General features: G+C 38.7%; 2 protein-coding genes across 3 annotated transcripts; both read left to right on the top strand.

The window, feature by feature from the left end:
* The first annotated feature begins 20 nt into the window (after window positions 1-20).
* LOC148426659 (UBX domain-containing protein 11-like) lies at window positions 21-4805 on the top strand. The gene is made up of 14 exons (XM_088411668.1): window positions 21-251; window positions 480-505; window positions 588-677; window positions 942-1042; window positions 1114-1165; window positions 1235-1311; window positions 1374-1458; window positions 1529-1740; window positions 2256-2333; window positions 2408-2531; window positions 2609-2712; window positions 3842-3915; window positions 4297-4446; window positions 4515-4805. Exons 1-14 carry the CDS (start codon window positions 181-183, stop codon window positions 4648-4650), a joined length of 1380 nt encoding a protein of 459 aa, XP_088267794.1. The 5' UTR covers window positions 21-180; the 3' UTR covers window positions 4651-4805.
* Window positions 4806-5071: 266 nt separating this feature from the next.
* On the top strand, window positions 5072-13928 carry LOC148426658 (2-hydroxyacyl-CoA lyase 1-like). 2 transcript variants are annotated; one of them, XM_088411666.1, is made up of 17 exons: window positions 5072-5248; window positions 5889-5993; window positions 6061-6101; window positions 6179-6259; window positions 6405-6477; window positions 6535-6612; window positions 7899-7993; window positions 8074-8186; window positions 8261-8396; window positions 9285-9390; window positions 9602-9685; window positions 9775-9876; window positions 10202-10356; window positions 10617-10775; window positions 10857-10964; window positions 11045-11231; window positions 12826-13928. In XM_088411666.1, the coding sequence occupies exons 1-17, from the start codon at window positions 5198-5200 to the stop codon at window positions 12856-12858; spliced, it is 1707 nt and encodes a 568-aa protein (XP_088267792.1). In that variant the 5' UTR covers window positions 5072-5197; the 3' UTR covers window positions 12859-13928. The 2 variants fall into 2 exon arrangements, with proteins under 2 accessions (XP_088267792.1, XP_088267793.1); XM_088411667.1 differs by having other exon boundaries at window positions 5197-5248; window positions 6184-6259.
* The last annotated feature ends 585 nt before the right edge of the window (window positions 13929-14513 follow it).

The raw sequence follows: 14513 nt of genomic DNA, 5'->3' as shown, positions 1-14513 counted from the left end.
CGTAAATGTCTTTTAAAACTTAATCCGTGTTCACATGCGTTAGAGACGTAAAAAATAATAGTGACCGGAGAAATAGTGGCGCGTGCGCAGATTTCGCACACTGGCTCGTGTGTTGCTAGTAGCAACAGACTACAAATATTAAAAACAAGGTGCAAGAAAGTCTTACGTTCCAGACCAGTCATGAGTTCGCCACTATCAATGCTAAAGAAAACGAGGCGCATGCCGCTTCAATTGGATGAGAATCCTCGACGGTAAGCTAAGCAGTAATAAGACTACACATCCTGTTTAAAATATTTACTTAGCATTACGTTCAAGAGACTTCCGGGGACTGTATCACGTGACGTCGCGGCGCTTAACTGGCTTTACCATGAACTTTCTACATAATCATTAAAAAATATAGTTATGCTGTTGACACTGTAATTTGGGGTCAAAACCTACGCTAAAATGCGGACTACAAATTTAAAGTGTTTCTGTCACAGGATCAAAAGCGAGAATCTGACAACAGGTAAAATGCCACAGATCATACACAACATGCTCATATAAAATGTATCAGATCTTTATCATCTCCTTTTCCCCCTTTAATTTAGAATCGCAAATCCTGGATGACCCTAGTCCTATAGCCAGTCCCACTCAACCAACTAGTGACAACGTTATGAAGTTTGAAGTATCTAAGAAAGGTAAATGAACATGTACAAGAACCGGATTTGCAAAAATTGCAATGCTTCTTTTGATAATCCAAATTTTTGTCAGTGGGAATGAATGTTAATGTAGTGAATTCAAAACCTATTTCAGTTAAAATCACAGCAGGATAATATACTAATGACAACAAATGTATGAACAAATCTTATTTGATGAAGTTTACATATACAGTATGGAAAACCCTTTAGAGGACTTCCTAATATGAAAAGGTCACCACCCCTTCTTATACTGGTAAAACTCAGGTGCTGTGCCAAATGACTTTGAGCTGATGTCTTCCATGATGCAGCGACTGACCCTGCTTGAGAGGAAAGTCACAAGCCAAAAGGAGGAAGTGGCGCGCAAGGTGAACAGTCGTTTGACACCATAAAGGACAAAAATACTCACTCACAACAAAATCTGTATCTTCTTTGGAAGGAAAATGCCATTTTGAGTTTGAAAAAGAAACTGAAAGCTCAGCAAGACTCAGGTATGAACTCATAATTTTTATAATAATTCTTGTGCGCTCGCTGAATTTGTGGGCGATATGTGATTATAGAGCGCAGCCTTGTTGAGAGTTGCAATCATCTTGAAAGAAGATGTGAACAGCTACAGCACCAAGTGGATGACATGGAGGTGCGTTTTATCGAAACCTTTCCAAGTGATTCATTCAGTAACTAGTTTGTTCTTGTCCGCAGAGCTTCCTGAATGACTATGGTTTGATCTGGGTGGGAGACAGAAAGTTCAGTAGTACAACAGAGCAACCAAACACCTCCATCACGGGTACAAGCCATTTCCTTTTGAACTAAAATGGCTACCAAAATCCAGACTATACATTTCGACCTCTTTGCAGGCACTTCTGTGGTCCACAATTTCCATATGGACTTTGACCTCGTTATACAGACGATTAAGGAGCTGAATGTCCTCGCAGGGGAATCTTTTGTACAATCCACACCCACAGGGGCACAGTTGGCACGAAAGGATCCAGTGCAACTGAAACTTTACAGTAATGGCATTGTCATGTTCAACGAACCTTTCCGCTCCTACCAGGAGAACAGCACCCAGGTTAGCTTGCTAAAACCACATAGTGTTATAACACTTGAGATTGGTCCGTATCGAGCAGCAGTATTTCGCAGACTTCCTTTCACCAAGGCACATATTTTACATGAGGGCAATTCCGCAGCAAACTACAAACTAAAACCAACCCTCTTTTTTTGCAAATCTTATCTTCCCCAACAAGAGAAATATGAGGATGATTTTTGACACCATAAGTAATTTTACTGTTGTATTCTATTGCATTTTCTTTATTTCACTACATTGCTGTTGTTAAATGGTAATTTTTCACTGTATTGTGAAGCAATTTGCTGGCTCTGAGATGTGCTGTATATATTTTTACTGTAATAATGATGATCTTGTTTCAATTTACACAAAAATACTTATTCTGTGTGAAATTTATACCTGATTGATTTCGCACATTGGAAATCACGACTTCATCACGATAAACTGGTTAATTAATTGTTAATTAGTTGTGATATCTGTCATTGAAGGGATACATTTTGGATGTTTGGTTCTCCTTGCAGCAATGTATGCAGGATCTGATGGAGGGCTATTTCCCATCTGAGCTTCAAGGTAGATTTCCAGATGGTGTGCCTTTTGAGGTTTGTCCCCATCACTCTGCATCACTCCAAATTAACACATAAATGCAAAACTCCTTTATATTTTGTCCAATAAGGTCCATGATAAACGAGATGAGGAATTTGTCCTCATAGAACCATGTAATAAATTTCCTGGCAGAGGACATGCTGTGCGGGAGAAAAAGGAGGAATCATCAATCAGAGTCATCTCACAGTTTCCCGGTTGGTCCTGCTTTCATCTAGTGTCAAATAGTATAAAATATTTTACTATCCTATCATGTGTTTCATTTGGTTCACAGCCAAGACATTAGGCACAAATCAATTCCTGAACAAGTGGCCAAAAGAGGTGATGGACATGGGTCGAGTGAATGACAGCAGGGACTCTTTGCGGAGAGCCTTACAGGTTTGAAAGACCTCTTATCTCATGACATTGTGTCCATGGGACGAAACTTGGAGAATTTGTAAAAAAACTGAAATAATGCCTAATTCAATTTTCCACTTTTAATTTTTGTTCTTTTTTGTTCTTTTTAGCCGACAAAGCCAGCGTGTAACCATAGTGTAACACAAGTGTAAACATAATCTAGCGTTAAAATGTAAACGTAAAAGGAGACAAACTGTCTTTGTGTTATTTGTATTTTACTATCCTTTTCCTCAAACGTTAAACAAAAATATCACCACCACATATGTTTATTTTAAACAAATAAAAACGTAAAGCTTATAGAACACTCTTTTACCATAGATAGTGGTCAATGAAAATAAGTGGCAACTGCAGAACACATGAGTTAGCCTTGTTTGTGATCAGTACGAACGGCAACTGTCAATCTATCACAATCAAAGCGATTAATTTGCATCTATTAAGATGCATTTGAAAGGTAAATCCACCACTCTCTCCAAAGCAAATGGAGCACTTGAGTGCTGCAAGCTAAGTCCTTTCTTTAGCACCCTTAATTAGTGATTGAAGATGATTTCAGTACAACGCTGTTGAATCGCAACTCCTGGAGTAACAGTCGGTGTATTAAGTTAGTCATTCCTGTGACGTGCTTCCAGGAAGACTTCAAAATAAAAACATCCCAAGGCATTCTTGTCGTTATATTATTGGTATTGTACGGTCTATCTTGAAGTTCTCACCACTTTTGGTAGCGTTTTACTGTCATGCAGCTCATTAACAAGCAGGTGCGTTTTCCTATGGGGCCCATGTCAAAAATAACAGCCAAAAAAAATCAGTCTCGTGCTGTGCAAGGTTGAGATATATTGTGGTGTTCAAATCTCGGAAGATCTCGTTGTATGAGATCCTGTCCTATCCCTAATAAATGTGCACTTGATTTGAATGCAAACTTTAAAATAATGTTTTGCTGTGGATGGTATCTTAAAGAATGAAGGGCCCTCCTGACTGAGATGTTATGTCGTCGTGGCCACCCCACTGAAAAATTTCCGGCTATGCCTCTCCATGGGCTTTTGTCCATGTAGTTGAACACTCCTTTTATCGTACTGATCACAAGGAAGTTCCTTATTCCAGCTGATTTTTTTCTTAGGGCTCATTTGACAGACACAACAGCTGTTCAGCGATTGTTGTCGATACACCAGCACTGCAAGCAATGAAGAACAGGTACTCACAAGATTATGGGTATTTCTTGAGACAAATTTAATTGTATGTGAAATGGGACAAAATCATGTTAAAAAAAAAAAAGAAAAACATCTGTCCTTTAACAAGATATATGGAATGGCATTAATTTGCCATGTAACAAAAAATCAAATGTATTTATTTATTTATTTTACTTAGACCTGCCTGCATTTTTTTTCCAACATGAGAGCTGACAAAAAGGAAATGTTACTGGTTTTATGTTGTAATTTTTAGAATGTACACTCAATTTAAACTTTAGTGAGGTGATCGACTTACCTGATGACCCAGCGGTAACAATCACACCAAAAAGTGTGCGGTGTCCAAAGAGTGCCAGTAAAATAAATCATATCTTCTCATTTGTACAAGCACGCACACTGTCACCTCTGACCGGCCTTCATCAGCACGCAACATCATCACACTTAAAGTCAAGTCAGAAGATGGTGTCCAAACTTATATGCTGAAAATGTGCCTTTCTGAGACTGTAGGCCACCTGAGGCAGCACCTGGACACGCATAGGTGAGTTTACATATTTATGTTGGAATTATTATTCCAGCTCATGTTTGCCTCTATTGATTCCTTTACAGGGGTCATAAAGTGGCTGGCTATGATATCATTAGTGCATACCCCCGGTGTCACTTCCAGGATGACTGCCAAACGCTTGGGTCATGTGGCCTCACGACCAATGTTACTCTTCTTCTACGAGGAAGGAAAAACAAATAAATCCTCCATCTATAGATAAGATGACGACCATATTTTTGATTTTTAGTTTAGTTTATTTGGCTCTAATTATTGAAAGAATGACAGACGTAGACACTTCACACTTTAAATTAAGTTGATTGTATGTATTTATAAATTATGAATGAGCACACAGAATAACCTTTTGCTAATGTACTAATTTAGGTGAAACGTACACTTGGGTTTTATAAATAAAACCGAAACTAAACTAAAAAAGTGAACCTCTTTTTTTCTTTCTAATATCATCAGACTAAATCATTTCATGACCGCGGAAAAATTAAAATACAGTGTTCGAAAATTATGAGTTAAAATACTTTTACGCGTTTACGCGTCGAATGCGCGCTTCCGTTTGCTAATGACGTACTCGGCCCCTTGTCTCATTGGCTCAAAACCCGGAAGATTCTAAGACTAGCAGTCCTTTATCTAACCTGTAATAATAAGTAACCATTACAGTTCGTTTGTGCGACTGTCGCAGTTAGGGGATAAAACGCAACCTTGGAACAACTGGCAAAAGTCTGGCTTCCGGACAACCATGGACGAAGTTACAGGAGCTCAGCTCATTGCTGAGTCTTTAATGAATCAGGTCAGTTAAAAACACAATTACTGTACATTTGCGTACTAAAGGTCATTCAAATATGTTAACGACTGTGGATTTGCCCTCCCACAGTTGGAAAAATGTTATTTGAAGTTTGTTTATTTTTAACTCGAGCAATTAATGTCAAGCACACGTTTTTGTTTTGCTTGGGTATGTGTGTCAAAGTTCACTTCTGTGCTGTGAGTTTCTGCAGAAGTCGTAGACTATAATCTTCTGCTATTTATTCAAAACATTAGAAAGAAAAACATATATACAGAGTGGAGTCGCTCCACGCTCGAAGTGTATGAACCAAAAGCCATTGATCAACTGTAATGGAAACGTTAACGTGACTCTAATTAGAAAAGGCAGTCATGAAAATGGAAGAATGCTCAATTTTACTGAAATTTTTTTTCAATTGTTTTGTACTTTTTCATGGTTAACATACTTTTAGTTATTCAATCACCCTATCCTTTGGCATATGCAAGCACACGTCCACAAAAGGTCAAACAAAATGATTTTGCAGTGGATTTGCTGTTCCTACTTTTGAATGCTGGTTAGACAATTAAACCAACTTTTAATGAAACTACAATTTGCACTTCTGAAAGGAAAGAAAAGTAGATGTTTTAAGCGAAGAATTCCCTCCCTACAGAAAGTGGAATACATGTTTGGGATTGTCGGTGTTCCTGTTATCGAAGTAGCCATGGCTGCTCAGGCTGCAGGGATCAAATACATTGGCATGCGCAATGAACAGGCGGTAAGATGCACTGTAGAAATTATGTAATCGCTTGGGTTTCCTGTTTGACCCATCTTTCATACATTAGGCTTGTTATGCTGCATCCGCCATTGGTTACCTCACTGGCAGGTAAGACATCTTGATTCCCAATATCAACACAACTAACTGGTGGGTCGGTTTGATTCTGGAAGGTTCTCTCCACCCAGACCAGGTGCCTGCCTAGTGGTGTCTGGACCTGGACTCATTCATGCTTTGGGCGGAATGGCCAACTCAAACATGAACTGCTGGTATGAATAGCTGTCTATTAATAATCTAAACAGGGAAACTGGATGAAACCATGCTGTAAAATGACTTTGTTTACTAATCTCAAATAAGAATAACTCAACATTGTGAATGAACATTCTGAAATGCATTTTGCATTCTCACATGCAGGCCGGTGGTTGTCGTTGGAGGTTCTTCAGATAGAAGCCAAGAGACAGCAGGGGCCTTTCAGGAGTTTCCGCAGGTATTAATGATGAGCCTCAAGGTGTTTTCTGCTGCTGGAATTCTGCTTTTCTTTTAGGTGGAAGCATGTCGTCTGTATAGCAAATTCTCTGCAAGGCCAAGCAGTCTGGAAGCCATCCCTTCCGTTATTGAGAAGGTAACACAACATCATGATAATGGATATTCCTTTATTTGAACATCTTGAATGACAAGCCAAGATTTTTTTTACATTATTATTATGTTCTATGCACCCCTATTAGCAATAGCATTGTGATTGATTTTGTGTTTTCGGAATACATTATGATCGCAGCAGGAAAATCCACCTGCTTTTATTTATCTCATGGGGCAGTCATTTTGGCTCCAGCAGTCGACTGAAAATGACATCGCAGTTGCGCAGAGCTCAGGAAACAACCAATCATGGCTCAGCTTGCAATTGTCACGTGATCAAATTCAGAAATCAAGTGAGCTGTGATTGCTCATTACCTTAGCAAGTGTGATGTCATTTTCAGTTGAAACCAAGTGGCAAAATGGCCACCTTGTGAGATGGATAAAAAAAAAAAAAACAGGTGGATTTTGTTATTTCACTCATTCATCCATTGACAGCTGTAGATGTCAAGGCTCAATTTTTACTGTTCTGGCTGTGAATGAGTTTATTATTGTACTCAAAATTCACTATACGTTGCTGGCATATATCAAAGAATAAAAATACATTACAGACTTGCAGTAAATAACCTAAAGTGCCATACTGCCATAGATCTTTTAACTCATAACTACTACAGATGGCTTTAGTTGTCAAAGATCCAATTTTGTTGGGTGAATGAATTCATTAACATGCTACAACTGCAATATTGATCAGAATGCTGCTGTTGAGACTATTCAGGGCAAATAAAACAATGATTTTTTTTTATATACTTGACTTCCCCTTTAAGTTTATATTTAATGATGAATGAGAACACTGTTTAGATGTTTTTTAATAGTGCAGTTTTCTCCCACTATTCGCTGGGATGGGCAGCAGAAAGCCTGCGACACTTGTGAGGATAAGTGGGTCCAGAAAATGGAAGGATTAGGAACTGAGCCCTGGAGCGAATAGCAAAAAATCTTCATGTAATTGATGACCAACTGAACACATTTACAATTACTGGACCTGGAGATCCCACAATCTGTGATGAAGCACTGCTTTTGCCTAAATGAAGGTCCTCAACATTTTAATACTTCCTTGGCCCTTAGATGTCACAAGGTGGTGACAAAGCACTGATTTTGTCTAAATGAAGCTCTCAGCTCACTTCACCATAGTTTTTATGCACAAACTGGCATTTGAGCACAACAACAGCAAACAGGTGAGTTTTTTGTTTTGTTTTGAGCAAATAACAAGGGCAGGTTTCTAAACATGTCTGAATAGGTGAATGTCAAATACTGATTGCTCTTTCTTTTCATTTTACACAGGCTGTTCGTACAAGCATTTATGGGCGCCCAGGTGCTTGTTATGTAGACATTGCAGGAGATATGGTGAATGCCAAAGTGGATCGAAGCAAAGTTCGGTTAGTCAAATTGCTCCTGTCTGTTATTTCATGGTGAACATAGCATTTCCACATGCAAAAAAAATGCATTGCTCCTGCAGATTTGTTCACTGCTGTCCACCTCCTCCCATTTGCCTGTCTGACAATGGTGCTATTTCGGAGGCTATCACTGTCCTGAAATCAGCTAAAAGGCCTTTGGCCATTATTGGCAAAGGTAACATAAAGTAAAAAACTATTTGCTATATGTATTTAATATGAGATCCTCCATTTTTTGGTTGTGGCCCACAGGTGCCGCCTACGGTCGAGCAGAATCCGCCCTGAGGGACTTTGTGGAATTAAGCCAACTGCCGTTCCTTCCTACCCCTATGGGAAAGGGAGTTCTGCCTGATGATCACCCCAAATGCGTGGCAGCTGCACGCTCAAGGTAAATGGAATAAGTACCTTTCAGAGCAGTTGCCTAAATACTGTGGTGATGAGCTATCTCGAGCCATGAAGTAAAATATACACTGTGTTTTCAATCATAATCCCAACAGATGCCAATGTCTAGAGTGGTTGGAAGTAATAGAATAAAAACATGCTCACTTGTCATGTAAAAGAGCCTCTTGGAAGAGACACATTATAATACGTTGGGGGCTGTAACAGTTAATTCAACTTAGTTACAGTTCACACAAGATCGCCAGGGTTTGACATTTCATTTTATGGTCTGCCTACAGATGATTACTTTTGCAACATTAGGTAGGGTCACAATTTCAACCTAAAAGGGTGGCTCAATCTGCCTCCTATCAACAATCCAGACCCAATAGCGTTCACTTGTGTTATGTGAGATACACAGAATAATTGGCATAGTTTGGATCTCTTAGTAGCAATTGATCATGGTTTAAACACTCGAGCGTAATTAAATATTGTTAAATTGATACTCTCTTCATGGCCACAATGCACCATGTCTTCTCAGTCAGAGTAAGTCACCATGCCCTCCCATGGTTGATTGATGGAATGTGCTGGAATTAAGAATGTGTCATTAGCTAAGGTGTGCAATGCAGTTGTCTATAAGTATGACATTGGAGTAGGGTTGAGCAATTTTTACAGCACCTTGTTTGAATCCTTCCTGCAAACAATCAAGGCATTTCTATAGAGGGGTTTGCCTAGTTCTAGTAAGGCATTTAGCTACTAAGATCTAGAAATATTTGCAATTTGTTGAACACAATTACAGTATGAACTGGAAATTAAAAGTGTATGCTAAATGTAAATAAATGATTGCATTTTGTTTGTTATCATCTTCCTCTCAACTCAATTCAAACCGGTTTGAATGAAGAGCTCTTCTCCAGACAGACGTTGTGCTTCTTCTTGGAGCCAGACTCAATTGGATCCTCCATTTTGGTCTGCCACCCAGATTTGACCCAAACGTCAAGATCATCCAGGTTGGTAATTACCAACATAATTACGTGTGGTTTTTGGCTATTTTTTTTTTTTTTAACTGTACGTTATTGCACTGTATTTTGAAAACCGAATGCTTGGTTTTGAAATAATCCTCATTTATTTACAAGGTGTTGGATGTTTATTTGTCACACACAAAAGTGCTTTAATGGGTGTATGTATGTTTACTGTTGCTACACTGTTTTCTATGCACAGGTTGACCTTTGTCCTGAGGAGATGGGAAACAATGTGAGGCCCGCTGTAGCTCTTCTGGGTGACATCAATGCTGTCGTCAGTCAGGTACATAATGCTCAAACTCAGATTCACTGATATCAAACACCCAAAGCACAGCTTGTATGCTTTTGTCACGTATTGTCTGTCTCCTTCAGTTGCGGGATTATCTTATTAAAGACGGCTGGAAGTATCCTTCTGACACAGAATGGTGGAGCACCTTAAAAGAGAAAATGGCCAGTAATGCAAAAATATCAAATGTAAGTTTTGCCTTTTTTGATTGTCGTAGGTTTGATCCAAAACAAGCTAGACAAAAAAGCTGATCTTTATCATTTATCTTCAAGTGAAAATGTTCAGGCTGATCCCGTCAATTGATTTAACTCTTGTTTTAAGTACGGTCATCAAAATTGCAGTGTTTTAGGGTTAAAAAAAAAAGAAAAAAAGCTTGGTCTCCATTTAACCTAAGAACCATGTTTTTGAAAGTAGCTGAAATTTGAATTCAGAAACACTCATTTTTTCCATTTTTTTTTTCTTCAAGAATGTTTTACTTAGCAAGGTTTTTGTACTTCCTCTGATTCTCCACAGGCACTTGCTTTTCAGTCAACAATACCAATGAACTACTACACAGTGTTTCACCATATCTCACAGCTGCTACCACATGACTGCATCATTGTCAGCGAGGGTGCCAATACCATGGACATTGGACGCACTATGCTGAATAACTACTTACCTCGACACAGGCAAGCAATACTTCCTCTAAAGGGATGCTTTGTTGTGGAATTAGAATTCTCTTAATTGGCCACTTATGATAAAACATGCAATGTTTTTCTTCTCAGTGGAAATTAAACTAGTAGCTATGACAAAAATGACACCATAACAAATTGTACTGTACATTTAGTTTATTTTCTGTTTTTATTCTGCAGTTACATAAGTAACAGTGCACATTAATTGTTAACCCAGTCTTATTAAGTTTGTTGTGGTTACTTCTGATGACCTTTAGATTGGATGCTGGCACTTTTGGAACAATGGGGGTGGGCCCAGGTTTTGCCATAGCTGCAGCTGTTCTCGAGAGAAGTGAGAACAAGGGGCGAAGGATTGTCTGCGTAGAAGGCGACAGTGCCTTTGGCTTTTCCGGCATGGAAGTTGAAACCATGTGCAGGCAGGCGGATTTACACGCTTTCTGAGGCTATAGATTTTCTGTGGCAATCATATGTAACACCTTTTTTTTTCCCCCCAACAGGTACAGCCTACCTATAGTTGTGATTGTTGTGAATAACAATGGTATATACAGCGGAGTGGACCCTGAAACGTGGAACGAAATGGCAAAAATGGGAGATCTGACCAGCATGTGAGGAAAAAAAAAATATTGAAATTGTGTCAAAATCAATGTTTTAATACTCACTCCTGCCTGTATCCTTAAATGATCAGAGCGCCCCCTGTGACCCTCCTGCCCGAGGCGCGGTATGATGAGGTGATGACTGCTTTTGGGGGGCGAGGCTTCCTGGTGAGGACAGTGGAGGAGCTACTTAAAGCTTTGCAGATAAGCCTGAGCGACTGGGAAAAACCAAGTCTTCTCAACGTGCTCATCGACCCTTCCTCAGACAGAAAGCAACAGGTACACAACCTCTAGTAATAGGTGAACAGCCAGGATCTTGGTTCTTAATAGGCGCCTTCATAAATACAACACATTATGAAAATCTAGGCTTTCTGAACTCGTACAAATAGTTTCATAATTAAGTTCTAAACTGCTATTCCTCATATGTCCTTTAGGAGGAAGTATTGCACTTTGCTTGGTCCATCTCCCTACCTAATCACTGACCACTCGAATACTGTACCTTTAGGCTGCTAGTTGTCTGCTTATGCTGATACTGTGACACTCCAAGCCCTCACAGTTTGACATTTAATTTTGTTTAACCTTAGATTGAATGAAGTTGCATTCTGATGTCATGTACAGTATTATGAGCAGCTGTGGTTTTTAATCCAGTAATTTCAAACCAAGCGGCTCGGTGGAAGAGTGGTAAGCACATCTGCCTCACAGTTCAGAGTCCCGAGTTCAAATCCAGCTCACTTTGACCTTACTGAGTGGAGTTTTCTTGTTCTCCCCGAGCCTGCGTGGGTTCTTTCGGGGCACTCTGGCTTCCTCCCACATTCCAAAAACATACAAGGGTTAGGGCATTATATTGTGTCAGGCAGAGCAATTAAAGGCTTATCTACTAGATCAGAAGTGTCAAACGCATTTTTTGTTGTGAACCACCTCTTAGTTATCATTTTTTTCAGAGAGCTGTTATGGCTTTGAACCCAACCTAATGTTTCTTGTCCTCAGAAAATATTTACACAACAAATAAAGGAATAAGTAGTTGTTAAACCAGGACCAGTTCAAAGTTTTAAAATATATCATTACATTCTTTTTTTAAAAGGAATTGGTGACAAAAACGCTTCTAATACCTCATGAATATAGTCATTCACTGCCAGGCATTTTAGCAAACGTTGACATTTTCAATGCCCCCATGATAGCGTGTTCATGAATTATAAATATGAAAGCGCTGACTGTCTCCTTTCTGCATTTTTCTGTTATTTTATAATCAGCAATAGAATAAGGGTAGGTTTAGAAAATTCAGCCGTTTATCCCAATGGACTCTCATCATAAGTGCTACTTCATTGGTGAAGTTATAATGATGTAGTAAGAGGTAACTGCACACAAGGAGCTGATTGGCTGGCAATTAATTGGTGGAACAATTGGCCAAGTAACAGGAAAAACTATAAACATGGACTGTAACTGTCAAGCGAGTTGGAATTAAAATCAGCGGCATGCGGCTTGGTGATTATTAAAGACCAATAAGCAGCTCAGTGTTTATTTGTCCCTGAGCACTAATCCTTCCACTCCACAGGTGCGCTGAGGGCCTGCTCCTTTCCACTCACAATCCCTCCACCTCACATCAACTTGACCCCTCTATTTCTGGTCCCTTATAATTAGAAAGCGGGGCCCTCTGTGTTTATGTTGAATGTATCCACGCAACCCACTGCGCATGGTGGCATAGATACATTCAGGTGATGGAAGGTTCCATTGAGGCATTAAGCTCCATGGTTGTGACCTCCTTTTATGTTTGCTGATGAATGCCTGGCTGTCAGTCTTTTAGTCTAAATACCAGCCAATAAAAATACTTAAAAGTTTCATCACAAACTTATATATTTTTTTCCTTTATTTCCAGGACTTCCCTTGGCTGACTCGTTCCAACTTGTAAAAGGAAAGTGAATCCTTTTCTGTTATTGTAATCACTCGTCACTTCAAAACTTGATTTTTTTTCCTAATGACTGAAGTTTTTTCTTTTGGAGGAGGGTTGGGTGTGATGTTTAATGACTGTCAAGCAACATCTGCCAACTTTTGTTTACGTATTCTAAATTTACCCATAGCAGTTGGCCGAAACATGCTCATTTTTTTTATTTCTACAAATGCTGTTTTTTAATTATGTAAAACAATTTAGAGCCCTTTGTTGCCTTGTGATGCCTTCATTTAAAATGAAATGCTATTCATTTAAATGTAATGTCATCAATGCATAAGCAACATCCCTAACATATGCAGTGCTCAACTAAAATTGTAAACTGCCTGTCATAAACATGAGAAGATTCTTGGGTTGTGTCAAACCTTGTCTCTTCAGATACAATAACGATATTGCAGTATAGTGTGCTATCCTATACCAATATTGATCGAATATTCGATCAGCACTAATGATACATGTTTTTTTTTTAAATATTCAGTATGAAATGCTTGAAGATATTTGATCAAGTGATACTATTCAAACAAAGATCAATTATCAAAAATCAATTTTCATCCTTTTCTACCCAAATTGGAGACTGCTGCTGGGGCTTACATTAAAGTTTCTTGACCCTACTTTCTGGGTTCTTCGGCATAAAACAACCCCAGAAATGGGTTGTTTTGTTCTATAGAATCTCAAAGATTGCCTTGTTTTGTATAAAGCAACCCAGAAATTTTGCTCAGATTGACCCGAATATCGGGCCGGTCCTTCTTTGCCTCATATTTGGGATCATTTAAACCCAAATGTTTTAACAGAGTAAACTTCCAAACAATAAAAAAAACTATTTTGTTTGTAAATAATTATCATCGCATACAGACCGTTTTCTGTTCATTTGTAAAGTAATGGATGTTTGTAATTTTAGTTTAATAAGAAATTCAAAATAATTGGCAAAAAACAACTATTAATGATAATTGTGGTGCCTTGTATTAACAGAAAAAGTGGATAACGTAAAGATGTACAGTACATTAATTATAATGCAAATAAATGCATATATTGTACTTGCTGCCTGTGTTTACATTATTTTGCGCATTGTAAATTTTTTTTCCTTTTGCCACTGTCTTGTGGCAAAATGTGGGCTTTTCTAGCCTTTAAAATAAAATTAAAAAAAAAAAAGTATTTTTCAATCAATTATATGATTGGGCCCGATTTCTCATCATGTAATCAAGATCTGGACATCTCTTCTTGTTTTTTTTTTTTGTTTTTTTTTTGGGGGGGGGGGCTCTTCTAATGCATTAATTCTTCCACTCATGCTCGATACTTCAGTAAACATGGCATGTTTTTATATTAAAATAGAATGTATTGCCAGAATTATTTACTGCACTAACATTCCCCTAAAGAGCCCCAGTGGAAAAGCAGACAATTTATTTCATAGGACAGTCCGGGCAATAAAATCCAACGTGGCCTGGAGTAAATGCATACAACAATTGCTCAGGGGCCGGCTAAGAAAAGAAATACAGCAATCAAAATAGCCTCAAAGCCAGCAAGATAAAATGTGAAAGTATGTGCTAATGCACGTAAGATCTTGTAGTAGGGCAAACTGTGGACGAGAGTGTTCCAACCCCCCTGTGTGAGGGGAGTGGAAA

This window comes from Hippichthys cyanospilos, chromosome 3 (assembly GCF_059441005.1).
Source record: "Hippichthys cyanospilos isolate Australia breed blue-spotted pipefish chromosome 3, RoL_Hcya_1.0, whole genome shotgun sequence".
NCBI lineage: Eukaryota > Metazoa > Chordata > Actinopteri > Syngnathiformes > Syngnathidae > Hippichthys > Hippichthys cyanospilos.
Note: the sequence above shows the minus strand (reverse complement) of the source record. Positions and strands in the feature narration are given on the sequence as shown.